At 44.7% G+C, this 19,517-nt stretch overlaps 2 protein-coding genes across 10 annotated transcripts in view; one reads left to right on the forward strand and one right to left on the reverse strand.

Moving 5' to 3' along the window:
• Positions 1 to 340: 340 nt before the first annotated feature.
• Positions 341 to 15,108, reverse strand: pofut2 (protein O-fucosyltransferase 2). Of its 4 annotated transcripts, none has more exons than XM_064329543.1 (10): positions 14,873 to 15,108; positions 13,881 to 14,131; positions 13,010 to 13,143; positions 10,929 to 10,939; positions 10,017 to 10,127; positions 6,941 to 7,007; positions 6,456 to 6,581; positions 5,463 to 5,643; positions 2,887 to 3,010; positions 341 to 1,731 (listed from the first exon to the last, which is right to left on the reverse strand). In XM_064329543.1, exons 1-10 carry the CDS (start codon positions 15,067 to 15,069, stop codon positions 1,578 to 1,580), a joined length of 1,356 nt encoding a protein of 451 aa, XP_064185613.1. In that variant the 5' UTR covers positions 15,070 to 15,108; the 3' UTR covers positions 341 to 1,577. The 4 variants fall into 4 exon arrangements, with proteins under 4 accessions (XP_064185613.1, XP_064185614.1, XP_064185612.1 ...); XM_064329544.1 differs by lacking the exon at positions 10,929 to 10,939 and adding an exon at positions 11,075 to 11,085; XM_064329542.1 differs by lacking the exon at positions 10,929 to 10,939 and adding an exon at positions 11,373 to 11,383.
• A 1,906-nt stretch (positions 15,109 to 17,014) lies between these two features.
• Positions 17,015 to 19,517, forward strand: part of myo1b (myosin IB) — a 97,528-nt gene continuing 95,025 nt past the window's right edge. For 2 of the 6 annotated variants that reach the window (XM_064329550.1, XM_064329552.1), the window contains exon 1: positions 17,015 to 17,307. The gene's annotated coding sequence lies outside the window, so the exon portion shown is untranslated. The remainder of the gene's footprint in view (positions 17,308 to 19,517) is intronic. The other 4 variants (XM_064329551.1, XM_064329554.1, XM_064329553.1 and 1 more) reach the window with 2 other exon arrangements.

Raw genomic sequence — 19,517 nt, forward strand, 5'->3', positions numbered from 1 at the left:
CGAAGTAAGTTTCAATGGCGCTCGATTGGGGAAAGTCGTGTTCAGTTGCTGAACAAGCTGCTGGAGTAGACGGCGTGGTGGATTTTTTCGCATTTTAAAAACACAGTTAGTCAGTTCAAGCCTAAACATTAGGAAATAATATAATAGGTAAATCGTGGAAGGAGGCTGTCGAATATGGTATTTGTATTCGGCACCATTCCTAATAAATACATAATTCTCAAATACAATATAGTAGAAATACAAAATAGTTACAGTGAGCAGAAGAGTGGAGTTGTTTCTATGCACAAAATTGCCAACTTACATACTAGAACATTAAAACTCATTGATCTGACACCAAAGGCCATGTTGATTGTGTTTTATTAAAAATAGTGATGTAAAATACTTACACATAATATTAAACATTTTGTTCGTAGTTTGGCTTCCTATAATTACAAGTAACTCATAGACAACTATATCCAATAGTACATAATCTTTCCACATGGTTTTAAATGAACATCTTTTATTTAAAAAAAAAAAAAAAAATTACACATGCTTCCCTCATTTACAAAGAAAAAATATATAGGGATTTCTTTTTTTATGGAATCAGGTGGTTTCAAATTGCCCACCATTGTAGAATCTCATAGGATATTAGACTTGACAGTTCACTCCCCCTTTCAATGAGTGTCACGCAATGGTCAAACAGGGAAGGGGATTTAAGGTCCATTATAAATACTGCAGGGTTCTTTTTAAAACGAGCACGCCCCCAAACAATATTGTCTTTGGCACAATTAGGAACTGGCACAGCTGGAAAGAGAACAATACAACAAAAAATGAATGCTGTGACTGTGTACACCTCAAAAATCATCTGTAAAGTATATAACAAACTTGACTGACACTTGAAACCATAGGACCTTATAAGCAAGTAAGGAAAACGCATGTACTACTTATGTAAAATAATAAATTAAAATTGGAGAAAAGGTTGGTGACTCCATTTCTCAGTCCCTGTGGTCTGCATGGTTCTACAGTCATGGCGTATGAGCGCAGTAACTGTGGAAAAACTGTATGAAACTCTACGGGATAAGAGGCTTCCAGAACAGGTAGTACATAGGGTGGTCTTCAAAAGAAGTAGTCGTCATCCTTCTGACTCACTGTCCCAGTTCCTTTGCCTGTTTCAACGCCAGCTCATTCACCACTTACTAATTTCTGCATCCACCAGCAAGTGCCGGCAGCTACAGAGGCACTTAATACCGTAGAGCGATCGATTTGTACACGTCAAGGTACACATGAATGAGCTGAGGCGTGGATGTTGCCTTCAAGTCGCACTGAGAAGCTCAGTGGAGCAGAGATCCATCCGGACTGGTTCGGTCATTCCTTTCACCGTCACCACCATGACGATCGCATTCCAAGTTCCATAGCAACCGTAACTCTACTGCTTTTGTTCCTTTCTGAACTATGAATAGAAATACTTTTTGTTCTATTAAAAAAAAAAAAAAAATTTTGTAGACCAAAAAAAATGGCCTAGTGAATTTCAGAAAAAAATTCCACGTGAACACCGATTTTTGTTATTGGTCTCCCAGAGCTGAAGACGGGTTCGAAGGTCAGTAGACGATTTTCCAGTGGGTGGGCTGTTCGCAGTCCTTCTCGTTGTCGCCGCAGAATCGGTTGTAGGTGGTCTTGGGGTCAAAGCCCAGGATTTCCCTCTCCTCGTGGATCCGGAAGGAGAAGGTGGACAGGGCAGTGCCGATGAAGTACCTGGAGGGTGAGCAGGTGAGTGAGCTCACAGACAGGTGTGGCAGAAGGGTCACACGCACCACAAAGGCCGCGATCGCTGCACGTCTGCTTCACTTTCAGACTGAAGTTAAACCAATATTTAATCTTTCACAAAATGAATCAGGGTTAGGGTTAAGGCTATGAAGTATTGACAAAACTACCTTTTTGAGTCCACCCTAACTCACAGGGTGTTGGACACAAACTAATTTCCCTGGGGGTTTCGTTTTGAAAAATGCACCGACATCTGCAAAAACTTCACTGGCACTTCCTGACCATGTCATACTTTCAAGGCCCGTTAAACCTTCAAGGTGTGAGATCACAAATATGTGATTACAATGTCCTGAACTGAACATTACAATGCTGATGCAACAATCTAGTAGTTGAAAACAATGGAGTTCTAGAACACTGACTTAGAATTTCCAAAAAATCTACTGTTCAAAGGGTTAAGTTCTGTGCAACAGAAACTGATACCTATGCAACGACACAGAAAGAAATTGTCCTTCATAATAAAAGGATATACCTTTACTCACTATTCTATGGTCAATGAAAATGCATTGTATTCTTTGTATGCCTTTGACAGTGTATTGGTCGTGTCTTTCAGAAATGGGACTGGACAAAAAACAGCTCAGCTCAATGATCAGCCATGAAGTAGTAGCAAAGTTTTTGCTCACAGAATTTATTTAAAAACAATTAAAAGTAGTAAATACTTACTAACCTTTTCCCCTGTTGTAAAAATATTTTTATTACATAATATATATAATATTTCTATAAAAATATATTATATTTCCTGTTTGTTGATCCTCTTCCTATCCCTTCTAGTATAGATCGGTTTGTGCTTCTCTGCAACTTAATATTAACATTGAAATTAATTTGCTTGCTTGTCCTAAAGAAACTAAGAGGGCCCCTGAAGTGATGGGGTGGGTGGTGGTGGTGGGAAAGAATATAAAAACAAAGCCTTAATAGACCAGAACTAGAATAGCAAAGTTTCTCCATCAACTTTAAAAATACAAAATTGCCTAAAATAAGTTTTGGTCTATACAAATTAACCTATGGTTTGTCTAGACAGGTAAAATTCTGAAGACCATAAAAATCATCAGGATATTGACAGAAGCAACCAAAGACGTTTGTGAGTGGCACCTGGCATGCGTGCAAATCCATTGGTCGATAATGGCCACGCCCCCATCTTTGAGCAGCTCCAGATCCTCCCAGGTGGGCTCAAACCGAACCATCTCAGGCAGCATCCTCTTCAGCTCCTCCAGCTCTGGAAGAAGGGGGTGGGGGGGGGGGCGGGCAAGGAATGAGCTGATCTAACACATCTATTGATGGTCCGTGGGGACAGTGTAGTAATAATGGGCAAGGAACTGGGCTTGTAACCTAAAGGTCACAGGTTCGATTCCCGGGCAGGACACTGCCGTTGTACCCTTGAGCAAAGTACTTAACCTGCATTGCTGCAGTGTATATCCAGCTGTATAAATTGATGCAATGTAACTGCTATGTAAAGGTTGTGCAAGACTCTCCGGGTAAGAGCTTCTGCTAAATGCCTGTAATATAATGTGTTATTTATTATTGTGACTTATAAAGAGAACTGACAAATAAGTTGGATTAAGTGCAACATTGTGCATTTGAAATACTATATATCTAAAGAGAATGAGAGAGAATCAGCTGGATAGTTAATCCTTAGGAACATTGGTGCACATACTGTACATAGACACATTAAGTTCACATACATAATAACCTCCTGAGACCCAGAAATTCATTTTTGTCCCGTGAATATTTGGTCTAAATCTCAAGAACCATATATTTCACTACACTTAAACCTACGCTACGATGAACATTCAACGAAAACAATATTTTTGAAAATATTTTCACTGCAACATTTTCGTTTTCATCCAGTTCTCTTAGACTATGTAAAAAAATAAAAAGACTTTTTTGAAAGGAAACGAAAGCTAAGGTTTGTTTTCTGCCAGGTCTGGGGAGGATAAGGTATGGCATGCGTGTTTAGGTCACGTGCCATGTTTTTCCACTGTGTTTGTGTACTGCACCCAAAAGAAGTATTTGTCCTTATCCGTCCCATCAAAATAGTGTCATAACTGAATCACAGAATGATCTAGTGCTGAACCCTCCGACATTGCGATCCTTTATAACATGAATACTTCTACAAGCATCACTCGTTCTGCATCTCAAACTGCCAAAGACTATTCAGTACAATTGCACGATATCCAAACTAAAACAAGGGAACATAAACAGAACACAGAGAACATAAAAGAACTCAATGCAAAGAGAGCGAAGATGGCTAACAGTTCCCCAAGATTCAGCACAATCGTGGCAAAACGCAATAACGTCAAAAAACGCACATCACTAAAGAAACCATTCTGTGCTTGTAGGATATTATAGGTGAGGAACACCTTAAAGTACACCCTGGCACACAGATATTAAAGAACACCCTGGCACACAGATATTAAAGAACACCCTGGCACACAGACATTAAAGAACACCCTGGCACACAGATATTAAAGAACACCCTGGCACACAGATATTAAAGATCACCCTGGCACACAGACATTAAAGAACGCCCTGGCACACAGACATTAAAGAACACCCTGGCACACAGACATTAAAGATCACCCTGGCACACAGACATTAAAGAACGCCCTGGCACACAGACATTAAAGTACACCCTGGCACACAGATATTAAAGATCACCCTGGCACACAGACATTAAAGATCACCCTGGCACACAGATATTAAAGTACACCCTGGCACACAGATATTAAAGAACACCCTGGCACACAGACATTAAAGAACGCCCTGGCACACAGACATTAAAGATCACCCTGGCACACAGACATTAAAGAACACCCTGGCACACAGACATTAAAGAACACCCTGGCACACAGATATTAAAGAACACCCTGGCACACAGACATTAAAGAACACCCTGGCACACAGATATTAAAGAACACCCTGGCACACAGACATTAAAGAACACCCTGGCACACAGACATTAAAGAACACCCTGGCACACAGACATTAAAGAACACCCTGGCACAGGGATATTAAAGAACACCCTGGCACACAGACATTAAAGAACACCCTGGCACACAGATATTAAAGAACACCCTGGCACACAGATATTAAAGAACACCCTGGCACACAGATATTAAAGTCACCCTGGCACACAGACATTAAAGAACACCCTGGCACACAGACATTAAAGAACACCCTGGCACAGACATTAAAGAACACCCTGGCACACAGATATTAAAGAACACCCTGGCACACAGATATTAAAGAACACCCTGGCACACAGACATTAAAGAACACCCTGGCACACAGATATTAAAGAACACCCTGGCACACAGATATTAAAGAACACCCTGGCACACAGATATTAAAGAACACCCTGGCACACAGACATTAAAGAACACCCTGGCACACAGATATTAAAGAACACCCTGGCACACAGATATTAAAGAACACCCTGGCACACAGACATTAAAGAACACCCTGGCACACAGATATTAAAGAACGCCCTGGCACACAGACATTAAAGAACACCCTGGCACACAGATATTAAAGAACACCCTGGCACACAGACATTAAAGAACACCCTGGCACACAGATATTAAAGAACACCCTGGCACACAGACATTAAAGAACACCCTGGCACACAGATGCGTGGGTATGGTGTACGCCCGTCTCGACTGCGCTACCTTCCTCGACGGCATCGGTGGCGACGAAGACCCTCTCCAGCTTGTGCTTCTTCATCAGGCTGCGAATCCTCTTCACCGCCCCTTTAAGGCCGGGCACGTCCTCTCGGTGGCCCCAGATGAAGTCCTTCCGCCGCAGGTGCACCCCCAGGTACGGGCCCCCCTTAGCACTGCCCAGTTTAGCCTGGGGGGGGCAGACAAGAATCACCACGGAGACAAGCCGGCCCTCAACACCATTGAGAAAGCCAAGGCCCATCAAAAACACCTGGTCTAGCGTGTGGTTCATCACGATTGGCCAATTCATCCGGATGCTTCCAAACAACAGAACAAATTCAGGTGCTGCATGTGCGTTCTGAATGTATTAGTTATAATTGTATTAAATATAATTAAAACATATGAGTGTAATGCATGGCTAAATCATACAGCTAATTAAATTTGTTCTTGGTTGTACTATTTGTATTCCAACATTCATCAGTATATTATTTTACAGTCGATTCATATGTGAATTCGAATATTGAAAACATGAAATGCATCCCATGACTCCTACTCCATGACTACCTCAAAATGTTTACTGAAAATCTTAATAACGGAGAGTTTGCTTAAGACATATGACATGTTATTACAATATAGTGGAAAAATAAATTGCCAATAGTACAGCATTATCACTGAACATAAGCTGAGTAGTAAGAAATAAAAGGAACTCATCTCTATATAACAAATATTAATTAATACAATCATTTGATTCTTAAGAACTTTAACTTCAGTAAGAAAACAATCATTTAAAAAAATAAAAATAAATGATAACAATTTTAAGAGTTAAAAATCATCAGCTGGGATGATTACATTATTGAAAGCATATACCAAATAAAAATGTAAAAAAATATCACACATTGGTACTACAAGTAGATTTACTAGGAAATCAGGTTTTATTACATTGATACGTTATGATGTTATGAGTCATTAGGTTAACCAGCGATGAGGAATTAGGAGCCCCACCTTCAAACGGGTCCAGTCCTCATGGTACACGGTCCGGTCGTCCTCATCGGTGGAGTTCAGGTACTTGGCACGGAACTCGTCCCCGATTATTCTCAGGTGTTTCGCAAAGACCATGCTGCGTCTCGTCTGAAGGCCAGAGATCTCATCAGCGATGCATCTGTGCAATCGACCGGAATCCTTGCCACGCCAAGGTATTCTCAAACACGCCGATCAGTGTCACCGAACGCCCTAATTCCGTTACTCAATGCCGTTCAATGACAGATATCCCGTGTGCGTGCACGTGTGGGTGTGTGCACGTGTGGGTGTGTGCACGTGTGTGCGCGTGTGAGTGTGGGTGCGTGTGTATGTGTTTGCGTGTGTGTGTGTGCGTGCGTGTGTGTGTTTGTGAGTCTGGGTGCGTGTGTGTGTATGTGTGTGTGTGTGTGTGCGTGTGTGCGCGCGTGTGTGTGTGTGTGCGTGTGCGTGATTCTTTTTTAAAGACTTACATCCCAATAGTCTTTTCCAGCGTAATGATCATGGAGAAGAGTCTCTGCTCGGTCCAGCATTACTGATCTGCAGTGAACAAAAAAAAAAAAGAAAACACTCAATAACACAGACTTTCACTTAATTAAATATGGCTTAATGGAACATGCATATCAAGAGCACATTACCAAGGAATACCACAACAAACGCTGGAAAAATAACATTAATTATGCAAGAATAATAATAACCAAACACCTGTCACACTAAAATGGACAGTTAGCTTGTGCATATAGTGATATACCTTACTATATCTAAGAATGTAATGTATATAGTTTGTCAGATGTGTAGTGCTTAGATTATGGCCTTAGAGAGGGAAACAGTACATTTGATACAATATTATATCAGAACTTGGCACTCGCCAGCAACAATGGGACCCATCACTGGGACGTCAGGACATTTTTAAACACAAAGGAGCCTCCTTTTAAAGCAGGACCAGAGGAGCCTGAGAGAACAGAGACTCAATAACCGGTTTCCACAGGAAGTGAGGGAAGGGTGGAACAGGCCTGCGTGGTTGCACAGAAACAGCACAGACAAGCCTCAACGGCGCGGGACAAACTGCACGCTGACAGGCAGATGTTCTGCGATCGCAACATCACGCACGCGTCTCTCCCCCAATCCCTCTCCAGAGAGGCCTCAAAATGGCCGACTGACGACAAGAAAACGGCGACTGCTCAACGGGATGATTTTTTCTCTCTCTCTCGTTTTTTCTCTTCGAGCCATTTTTGCGCGCACATATCCCCACGCCTATGTAGGGGGGTGTGTTTGTGTACGTTATGTGTACCTGGGCCTTCCTGTGTGTGTGTGTGTGTGTGTGTGTGTGCACATGTATGTGTGTGCACATGTGTGCGTGTTTGCTCAGTTATCTCTGTTCTATGTCCATCCGCGCTCTGTGTTTGTTTCTTTCTGTGCTTTTTGTTCATTAATGCATCAGGCAAGCAGGTGCTTTCAGGCCAAAGATCCTGGAGAAAAGCGAAAACCCCTACCCATGTCACACTGGGGAACTGTACTGCAGGGAAGCAATGCAACTAGCCACAGCTTTGTAACGCCATATTTCTGTGAAAATATGATCGTGGTGTTGATTACGATGCCGATAATGAGTACTGTTAGTGTTAATGAATGCAATTATAAAATTAAACCAATTACACAATACAGTGTATTTTTGACATTGCTGTGATTATGATAACGTTGTTGACGATGACCATTAACGATAATGCTGACCACACTCCACACATGCCAACGTGGAATTCATACACTACCATCACTACTAGTTCAATACATACATAGTGAGACCACTTCTTGAACAATGGATTAAAAATTTAAAAAACATTTAATTTGTTTACTAACTGGGACATCAGTTGAATAAATTCACCAGCAAAAAAGGGACTTAAACTAACATAATAAACTCAAATCATCTTTAAAAGGCAGATATCTGCTTGTTGCAAGAAACAATCAAGCAATTACATAAGTGATTCTTTGTCGTGGTGAAAGTTGATCGACACCCCCAAGTCAAAATGAACTGATCTTTGTCGCCCAAAGTACTGGCAATAAAAACAATTCTCATGAATCAGAAAACCAGACAAAAGCATAACATTGCACAATGGTTTTCAGACATTCCCTGGCAGATCACATATCACTAAAAAATCACAGCCTCCCCAGGTCTCTCTTGGAGATTATTCTCCGGGTCATGACAAAAGAAGAATTGTAACCAAGACACTTCACACTGATTCTTAAGTTTCCCTTTTAATTTCCCCATTCCTCATTTTTTTTTTGATGTGGTTCTAGGAGCATCACTAGAAAAGTGTATGATTTATTTTCAATAAAAAAAGTCACTGGACAGGGGGCCACAGAGCAAGCCAAGATAAGCCCTGTGTGCAGTTCAGCCGTAAGACGATCCCTAAACAGAAACCACCTCCAGGCTACACAAGAAAATGAAATGCAAGTCATTCCAAACCAGGCAGGTGAGAACCACAGACTCCGCCCACTGCTATAAATATGCACAGTATATACACAGAAAATTCTTCAGTGTTAAATAAACTGTTACAGAGTGCATGTGGCCCCTACTGGACTCATAAGTACACTGTAAGCATTGAGTTGAGTGTTTTACTTTGTCCCTGACTGCTTACTGAACAAAAAAATGAGGTAAATAATCAGGGTGTGAAATCCATCAGAAAGATTAAATTTAGCTTATTTTTTCCTTCCACTTACAATTCATACCTTATTTTTAATGTGACCAACTTTGACCATGCTTGTAAAACCTCCTTGAATGTTTTTGCTTTAATTTCAAATAGAAGTTCGATGACCAAAGGCAACACAAGTTCCTAGGTGAACCATTGCACCTGCTGTACGGTGAACATTGACAACAATCGTCAAACTCGCACAACAGAATAAGCACAACCACGGCAGCTCAAAACCGTGTTCCTCGGGCGATTCTGTACAGTCCAACAGGCCATCCTGCCACAGTCAAATTACAATTATCCATGCTGCGAAATGACCGCTTTTTGTCGGTACACAAATTTAATTCCACCATTTATCACACTAGTGATTTTCAGCATCTTCGTCTATGTGGTGCATATTTGTAAGCGTTTCAATTGTGCACACCACACCAGCACTGCTGTTTGAATATTTCAACGCAACTGAAGTAAAACTAGCGACTCACTGTTTCTGCGTCTACAGTTTTAATCAGTTTACGCATTATAAAACACATATCGATAGATTGCCCTGCGAATACACCCTGGCGGCCTGTCCAGGGTGTATTCCAGGCCTCTCACCCAATGCACGCTGGGACAGGCTGCAGCATCCCCCGCGACCCTGCCCAGGATAAGCGGGTATAGATAATGGTATAGATAATGGATGGATGGATATCGATAGATTGCCCTGCGATAGTTTGGCGGCCTGTCCAGGGTGTATTCCAGGCTTCTCACCCAATGCACGCTGGGACAGGCTGCAGCACCCCCCGTGACCCTGTATAGCGGGTATAGATAATGGATGGATGGATGGATGGATATGGATAGATTGCTACGTAGCGACGTGCTAACTCACGTCGATGTGATGTTGTTCAGCAGGAGCGGGGCCAGGATGGAGGCGTGTCCCTGGGCTGACAGACAGGTGACGTTCAGCCCTCGGGTTTCCTCATACCCCCAGAACCAGCCTCTGAGGGAGGGAGGGAGGGAAGGAGAGAGAGAGAGAGGGAGAGGGAGAGGGAGAGGGAGAGAGGAGAGAGAGAGAGGAGAGAGGGGAGAGAGAGAGAGAGAGAGAGAGAGAGGTTTAATTGAATTGAAATGAGAATCGGAATTGGAAATAAAATAACTGAATTCTTCACTCAGCGGCACGGAGCGAGACAGGTGCTGCGGTCAACATTTACATCAGTGAATTGGCTGTTGGAACAGTCTGCCGCTCTTAGACTCACTCTTCATTACAAATTTTCTAACTATGTGGATGACCTAGTTCTGCTGTCACCCACCGAACAGGGGTTACAACCGAGACTGACAAAACTAGGGCAATTCTGTCAGATATGTGCACTGACAGTAAATTTAAAATAAAAAAAAAATAAACAAAAGGGAAAATGAGCCTTAATGTAACATGCTAGCCACGAACCAGGGCAGAAAATTCACTTCACCTCCCACTGGCCAGAACGGCTTGCGGATTCTAAAAATCAGCAGCCATTTTCAACGTTTTACCAGCCCACATTACCTTTTACAATATAACACACCCTGGTTGGTTACCTGTCAGAGTGAGCCACTAGAGTATAGAATATTACCAGCCTCGATAAAAACTTTAAACCAGCGTTTGGCGGGTGTGCAGGTGTCCATTTCGCCCCCTGCTCCAAACGCAGCCCCAGACGGTCGTGCACAGCCTGGAGCAGGAGGGCCCCCCTGACAGGGAGTTACTGCACAGCGGGTTACCTGTAGTAGCCCTGCTTGTCTCTGCAGTACAGCGGGAGGGCTGGGTTACCTGTAGTAGCCCTGCTTGTCTCTGGAGTCAGCCGGAGGGCTGGGTTACCTGTAGTAGCCCTGCTTGTCTCTGCAGTACAGCGGGAGGGCTGGGTTACCTGTAGTAGCCCTGCTTGTCTCTGGAGTACAGCGGGAGGGCTGGGTTACCTGTAGTAGCCCTGCTTGTCTCTGGAGTACAGCGGGAGGGCGCTGGGTTACCTGTAGTAGCCCTGCTTGTCTCTGGAGTACAGCGGGAGGGCGCTGGGTTACCTGTAGTAGCCCTGCTTGTCTCTGGAGTACAGCGGGAGGGCTGGGTTACCTGTAGCAGCCCTGCTTGTCTCTGGAGTACAGCGGGAGGGCTGGGTTACCTGTAGTAGCCCTGCTTGTCTCTGGAGTACAGCGGGAGGGCTGGGTTACCTGTAGTAGCCCTGCTTGTCTCTGGAGTACAGCGGGAGGGCTGGGTTACCTGTAGTAGCCCTGCTTGTCTCTGGAGTACAGCGGGAGGGCGCTGGGTTACCTGTAGTAGCCCTGCTTGTCTCTGGAGTACGGCGGGAGGGCACTGGGTTACCTGTAGTAGCCCTGCTTGTCTCTGGAGTACGGCGGGAGGGCACTGGGTTACCTGTAGTAGCCCTGCTTGTCTCTGGAGTACAGGGAGGCGCTGGGTTACCTGTAGTAGCCGCTTGTACTCTGCGGTACGCGAGGCGCTGGTTCCTGTAGTAGCCCTGCTTGTCTCTGGAGACAGCGAGGGCTGTATCCGTAGAGCCCTGCTTCTCGGAGTCAGCGGGGGGCGGGTTACCTGTAGTAGCCCCTGCATCCTGACACAGCCGAAGCGCTGCGGTACCTGTAGACCCCTGCTTGTCTCTGAGTACAGCGGAGGGCTGGGTTACCTATAGCACTGCTGTCTGAGTCAGCGAGCTGACCTGTCAAGCCCATGCTTGCTCTGAGAGCTACACGAGGCTTACCTGGTAGCCATGCTGTCTCGATACACTACGAGGCGCGGTTACCTGTAGCAGCCTGCTGCTCTGAGTACAGCGGGAGGGCGGGTTACGTAGTAGCCCTGTTGTCCTTGGAGTACAGCAGGAGGACGCGTACGTATGCCCTTGTCTCTGAGTACACGGCAGGGCTGGGTTCACTGTAGCAGCCATTTCTCTGATTACGCGGGAGGCGGGTACCTGTAGTAGCCATGCTCGAGTACAGCGGCAGGGCTGGTTACCTGTAGTACCCTGCTTGTTCTGGAGACAGCGGAGGCGCTGGTTACCTTTAGTAGCCTGCTTCCTGGAGGGTTTTCAAGCTGAGAGCGCTGGTTTACCTTATAAACACATGTGTCTGGGTACAGCGAGGCTGGTACCGGTAGCAGCCCCGCTTGTCTGAGTACAGCGGAGGGCTGGGTTCTATAGCCCTGCTGCTCTGGAGTACGCGGGAGGGCCTGGGTACCGTAGTACCCTGCCTTCGTACTGAGTACGGCGGGAGGGCATGGTAATTGTAAGCCGCTGTTCTGGAGTAGCGGAAGGGGCTGCTATGTATGCAGCCTCGCCTTTCTCTGGAGTACGGGAGGGCTGGGTCATACCAGTACCTGTAGCCTGCTTGTCTCTGAGTACGCGCGAGGGCGCTGGCTTACCTGTAGTGACCCTGCTTGTACTCTGGAGACAGCGGAGCTGGGTTGACCTGTAGTAGCCTGCTGCCTGAAGAATACAGCGGGATGCGCGGTACCTGGGATGTACCGCTTGTCTCTGGGCAGTACGGCGGGACGGCCGGGTACCTGAGTAGCCCGTGTCTGGTACGGGAGCGGGGTTACTTGTAGCCCGGCTGGCCTGCGGAGTACGCGGCGGCGCAGGTTCTTAGTAAGCCCTGCTGCTGGGTACGGGATGGCGCGGTTACCTGGAGCCTGCTGTCACTGAGTAAGGGGAGGCTGGGTACTGTAGCAGCCTGCTTGTACTGAGTACAGGGCAGGGCTGGAGTTACCTAGCAGCGCTGCTTCTCTGGAGTACAACGGTGAGGGCGCTGGTAACTGTAGACCCTGCGTCTCTGGAGCAGCGAGGGCTGGTTCTGTAGTAGCCCTGTTGTCTGAGTACACGGAGGCTGGGTTTACATGTAATAGATCCACTGCTTGTCTCTGGAGTACATGAGGCGCTCGACGCATGGCCGCTCGTCCACCTTCTCCTCCCACTTCCCGTCCGTCCAGCCCTCCGCGTAGTTCTGCAGCACCAGCACCTGATCCACGAAGGGCCCCCCCGACTCTGCGCCGCGTACGGCAAAAAAACAACACACATGCGCACACACACACACATGCAACACAGACACACAAATGCATACACACATACACGTGTGCACACACAAACACATACACACACATTCACACACACACAAAATGGTCAAGACAGGGCATACTGTGGTCTGCTTTGTGCCAATAATCCAGTAGGCACAGAAACAGCAGTATGCCATTCTCCACTACAACTGCATCACCGCATTCCACTATAATACTACAATTTCCCTTCATTCTGCACAAAAACGGAAAAACGAATGCCAACCGTATCCAGCGGAACTTACTGGCTAACCACTAAACATCTTTTCAAAGGGACGTGAAGCATTCTATCGTATTTTCCAGGCAATAATAATGCCTACTTCACACTGCGCTCCGGTGTTTACAACTCCACACTCGTAGTTTTAATTCCATAAAAAAATGTGGGGGGGCATAGCTCAGGAGGTAAGGCCGATTGTCTGGCAGTCGGAGGGTTGCCGGTTCAAACCCTGCCCTGGGCGTGTGGAAGTGTCCTTGAGCAAGACACCTAACCCCTAACTGCTCTGGTGAACAAGAGGCATCAATTGTAAAGCGCTTTGGATAAAAGCGCTATATAAATGCAGTCCATTTAGCCTACCATTTACCATTTAAAAGTAGAACGGCGAAAATCAGCGTCGCAAACCGGTACGCTAGCGATAGCCTGTTCTACATCCACCAGCGACGTGCTGTGCTCACCGGCGATGAACTCCTCGTACTCGACGACGGGCACGTTGGCCTGCAGGCTGCTGACGCTGAAGAACTCGCTCCAGGGGATGCGCACCTGGTGGATGTCCGGGCTCTGCCAGTGGTACAGGCGGCCCCACGGCGGGAGCACCAGCACCCAGTCACCGTGGTTACGCAGGGTCTTCACCAGGCTGGCCATGCGGATGTAAACGTCCCGCCGCAGGTTGAAGCCCTCGGGCGGGTTCACGTCGTACAGCAGGTACCTGGGCGGCAGCGTAGCACGATGGTTAGGGGACTGGACTTGGACTTGGAACTGAAAGGTCACAGGTTCGATTCCCAAGCAGGACGCTGCAGGTATACTCTCAGGCAAGACAACTTAACCTGATACCTGTAAAACTCTCTCTGGGCAAGATTGTCTGCTAAACGGCTGAAATTTTCAATATACATATTATACATATGTATAAAAAATAAGGGTATTTAAGGGTATCACAATTGCTACTTAATTGTATTGGTAAGATGGCGCAACAATGGATCTTATATCCTAATAGTTTAAGTGGTCCCTCAGTTAAGAAGGTCTAACTCATAACTTGAAGATTTTTCCCTATATATATATATATATATATATATATTAGATTTGCACTAGCTAGCAATCTGGAACCCCTTTTGTGAACCCACACTACGTTACAGTCATTTTCCTGCATACTTCTGGATCCATCAATGTCTCTTTTTCCAAAGTAATTATGTAGTTATACATGTCACCAATGCAAACTTTCTATACGATTGTGCAGTTTGTGATATATAGCTAGTAATCTCAGATTGACCAATAAATTAACAAAAAAAAAAACGTGATAAAACCGTTCGCGTATCGGATATACGTTCAAAGCTGTTGAGGGAAGGCCTGGGTGAGGCTTACCTTCATAGCATTACAAATCAATCTAGACCCAGTAGACAAGTGAGTCAAAGCGTTGACAGCCGTGTATCGATAACTTACTGCGGTACATTACCTTACGTCTCGGGCGACTGCGGCGGCGGCGGAGGTCGCTGACTGACCAGCGCGAAAGGCACCATCTTCGGACAATACATCAGCACGTACCGCTGTCAGCGTTAAGAGAAAAACGTTTAATACTGCCAAAAATTTACCAGGAGAAAGCCACAACAAAGCAGGATGCAGCGTTCTCCTGTCCGCCGCCATTTCCCACATAGCCACGCACTTCCGGCAAGAGAACACGTGTTCTCTTGGCGTCTGCAGTTGCATAGCAACTGTACCGCTTAGTTCGCATGCGATATCCTGTTGGCTACTTGTAGCCAACCATTCAAGTCATAGGCTACTTTTATCTCTAATCACATCGCACATTGAAACACTAAAAAGTGCGTAGTCTGATAACTACATATTTACACATTGCTCATAAACAAGCCACATATTACATTTAATGCATTTTAGCAAGACTGTGTTAATACTTAAATATCTGGGCAGTTTTGGTTCTCTTTCTGTAAATCCATTGAGCACTTTGATTTAATTATCAGCATTTCTGAAATGCCATCAATGAATAAAAAAATATATAATCATATTCATATTTACGTCACAGTTTCAGTAAAGGTTCAGGAGAACTTGCAAGCCGCAGGCTATGCAATGATGTCCAGACCTTTGCTGAGCAATAAAAAACTAAACAGCTACATTTCTCTGTTTGCAATGGCAGCACTGACCTCCCAGGTGAGTTTTATAAGATTCGGTTTGCAAGCAGGACTTGCTCAAAGCGGCAGGAGTCTTAGGGAACAACATAACGCCACATGCAGATTTGCAGGGGGGGAAAAAACATGCACCAGAACATTCAGCTGGATTTGGCTCAGTTCAGCTGAGCTCCTGTTAAACAACCGCATGCTGAATGCACATTCACCCACACCAGGCAGCTCAGTGAACACTTCGTAGAGGCGAGCCACATACGAATGGTAAACTGATCACAAAAGCCGGAGAGATTCGGAGGAAACCGACACACATATATGGAAGCAAGGACGTATTGGGTTCGAATCTGGCCTGGGTCTTTCTGTGTGGAGTTAGCATGTTCCTCCTGTGTTCCCACAGTCAATAGACATAAATGGAAATTACTTAGCAAAAGGTAAATTACATACAGACATTAGAGAGATTTTTTTTTCAAACAGAGAGTAGTCAATGTGTGGAATAGCCTGCTGGGTCATGTAGTAGAGGCAGAAACTCTGGGGGATTTTCAAGACCAGGCTTGATACGGTGTTAGATACTATCTAGCCTGTAGGTAATCAGAGCACTAATTTTGTCAGGAAAATAGGTATGAGTGTGTGAGTGAATGGCGTGTGTGCCCCTGCGATAGATTGGTGGCCTCTCCAGGGCCTCTCGCCCAATGCACGCTGGGATAGGCTCCAGCACCCCCCACAATCCTGGCCAGGATAAGTGGGTATAGATAATGGATGGATGTACCATTCTGGGCCCCAGGTCTTCTGTCAAAAACAAGTTGTTGGGGCAAGCTGGAAATGCGGTACGAAGAAGAGGACTTTGCCAGTGATAAACTAAATTTTTTGCTAGCAATGGAAAACATGATGGTGATTTCACATTTTCACACTTTCTTTCTTTTTAACGAATTACTATCTAAATTAGGAAGGGTGTGGGAATCGACACGACTGGAATGAAGACAGTGGGTTATTTTGTTGAAATAGTTTTTTTTTTTTTTCACTTTTGTTGTTGTGTCACTTCATCCGTATACTTCACTTTATAAATTTTGTTTAAAACCAATATTTGCATTACACTATTTAAAAAATCAGTCGTCAAAAAGCTGTACTTTCAGAGCAAACCATTTGCTTCTTCAAAACATCTTTTTCATTTTAACAATACTTTCATTTACAAAAAACAGTGGTCACGATAACAAACAAATAAGCAAACAGACAAATAAACAAAAAACAAATAAATAAATGGATAAATAAATAAATATGTTGACTTTTGTGTAGCCTACTGTAGGCCTACATATAAAAGGATACATGCGTCAGGCTTTATGCCCTATGCCGGGTCTGGCAGAACGGTTTCTCAATAGCGACACACGAGGGTGCTGTTGTATTGTAGGGTCCTGTGTTAAATTATTAGCTAGAGTTAGATAAAACTACGAAGAGGAGTTCGGGCGAAATGGGCGTGATTTTTTGGAAGGTGATTAACATCGAGCGGAGCCTAGCCTTCTGAAACGCTGAGTTCTGCCACTCCCTACGCCTGTGGACCCGTAGTCTCGATCCGCTCGCGAAGCTCCATTGAAACTCCGTTGAGCTGGATGAGAGACGAGCCCACGCGCCTTCTCCCGGATCATAGAAACAGCGGGTTAAGGGATAAAGGAGGACGCCCGTTTTCATTCTGAAGTCGGACACGGGATTGCACGTTTTCTTCCAAGGGATTGGATTGAAAAAGGAATAAAACTCACATAAAGAGGCAAGTGCAAACTTTCTCAAAACTTTTGTCACCCTCCCCCCCTGCTATATTTTAGACAGCAGACACTGGGATTGCGTTGATTGCAGTAGCGGTTTAGTCATTGCTAGCGATTACTTGGTGATACTTTGATTCTTTTCATAAATAATTTGCTCTGACAAAACACAACACTCGCCTTCTCTGGCTTAATCGGTTCGTTTTCCTGTGCCTCTCTACCGCTTAATTTAAATTTGATATTTGAACCCAATTACCCAGCCGCTATGATGAGTTCATAGGGTCTTGCTTAGATTAGACAGAGAATATGCTATGGTAATATTTTCTTCTAGTGTTTCAATTGAGTTTGCATACATGTTTTTGATGTTTTAGGTATGAAATGGTTTAAGAAATGATTTAGGCATCTTAGTCCGACGTCGCCTTCAGATTTGGACTCATTGTGAGTTTTTCTTTTCTACGTTAGAATATCAATTTTGCCGGCTGGCGTTCGCGAGGAGTTTATTTAGGCTATATTGTTCGGTGCACATGGTCTCAAAATCCGCATACCTAATTAGGGCGTAGTAGGCTAACTAATTTAAAGATTAGCCTGCATTTAATTAGCTTAGACTACGGAAGTCGCTAATGGCAAGACGGTGCACGAGTGCAAGTTAGTGTCATTCTTCTCCCAAACACGGTGGCTTGTCTTTCTTTTCTGCCGTTTCTCCTATTCAGTTCATGAGTCCTTGTCCTGCAGACTCAGAGGGGCTTGAGGCCAAAACCTTTTTAGGGGGAGTGGTTCGGGGGGAGAGAGAGAGGGGAGGGGGGTGTCTACCTTTGTTACTGCTCATCTCTTTGGGGGAAACTAGGGCAAATTTTGCATTGTTAATGCATGACGGCTGAGTCGATCTCTTCGCCTATTACAAGCATTTGACAGCACGCACCGACTGTATTGAAATCACGCCGAGTCAACTGCGAACTACTTTTTGCGATCTTAAGATGATTGTTGAGACGAATGCGCTTGTCGCACTTTCGAAATGAATTAAATCATTAAGTGGCATTAAGAGGAAAATTAAGAAACATTTTGATATACCCAACTAAACTGGATATGGGGTATACGGCACTGTGCAGGGAGAAGTAGGGGGTGCCTTTTACTTCTTAACTAAAGAGGCCCTCTAGCCTACATCTTGTGATTTATGGAAACCTTTCCTCGTTTTGGTTTCATTATTTCTTTTTTCTGAAACGTCATGAATTTAAGAAATAATGAAAGCCATAGATGTCATGGTGCGAGTAGGCTACGAAACGTTAACGGGTCAGTTTGGGTTGTCAGGAATCCGTTCATTACTGGTTGCTAATTGATTCCAGAAGCGCAGAGCGATCTTTTAAAAAATAAAAATAATAAAAATTTGCTTCCATCGCCGTACCTCACCGAAGGTTCGGCGTGACGATGAATCTTCAGGGGTTTCCGCGAACATAAGCACAAGTATACACACACGCGCACAAAGGGGAGCTTTCAGACCAGGAATCCCCCCACGCGCTGGCTCCCAAGTGTCCATGTGGGTTTGATCTAAAGGAAAATAGTTCTTGCTTGCTCACGCATTGAGTCACACGGTGAGGAAGGATGAAAGGGGGAATTCGCAATATGGTTCCCATTTCCATCTAACTTCATTCATTTTTTTTTTGTTCTTAGTTGAGCTGCAACTTTGATATGCAAATACATAGGATCTAAGTATTGCATTCGATTGTCTGGGGAGAAGCGAGTTGTATGCAGTTAATATCCAGGTAATATCTCCCAGATTGTAACAATATGATAGTAACTTATCTGCCTGGGCTCTCTCTCTCTCTGGACAGATTTAAATTTGGCTACAAACAGCAGGGATCGTTTTGGCAGCTCTTTCATGGAAATGTCTAAATTGGTCATGGTGATTTTTTTTTTTTTCCCTCGGGTCATTGCACTAGTGGCAAAGGCAGGAAATGTAGCATTTCGGTATCAGCGTGTGTTTATGAGCTTGGGGTTTTCTCCTCTTAAAGACATTATTTGTTTTTATACACTCATTGCATTACTCTAGCAGTGTTGGTTATAGCCACCCACCCTCCATTCCATACAAGTTTTAAAATCTTAATTCATCCGGGGGTCCACATGTCAAATGTGGTCTGCCTGTTGCTGTCCTTGCAGGGCTTCAACTGCACTGTGTTTCAAGCTGGAATTCAAAGAACAGAAAGCTGGAGAATGGAAGACAGAA

The sequence above is a fragment of the Anguilla rostrata genome, chromosome 3, assembly GCF_018555375.3.
Source record: "Anguilla rostrata isolate EN2019 chromosome 3, ASM1855537v3, whole genome shotgun sequence".
Classification (NCBI taxonomy): Eukaryota; Metazoa; Chordata; class Actinopteri; order Anguilliformes; family Anguillidae; genus Anguilla; species Anguilla rostrata.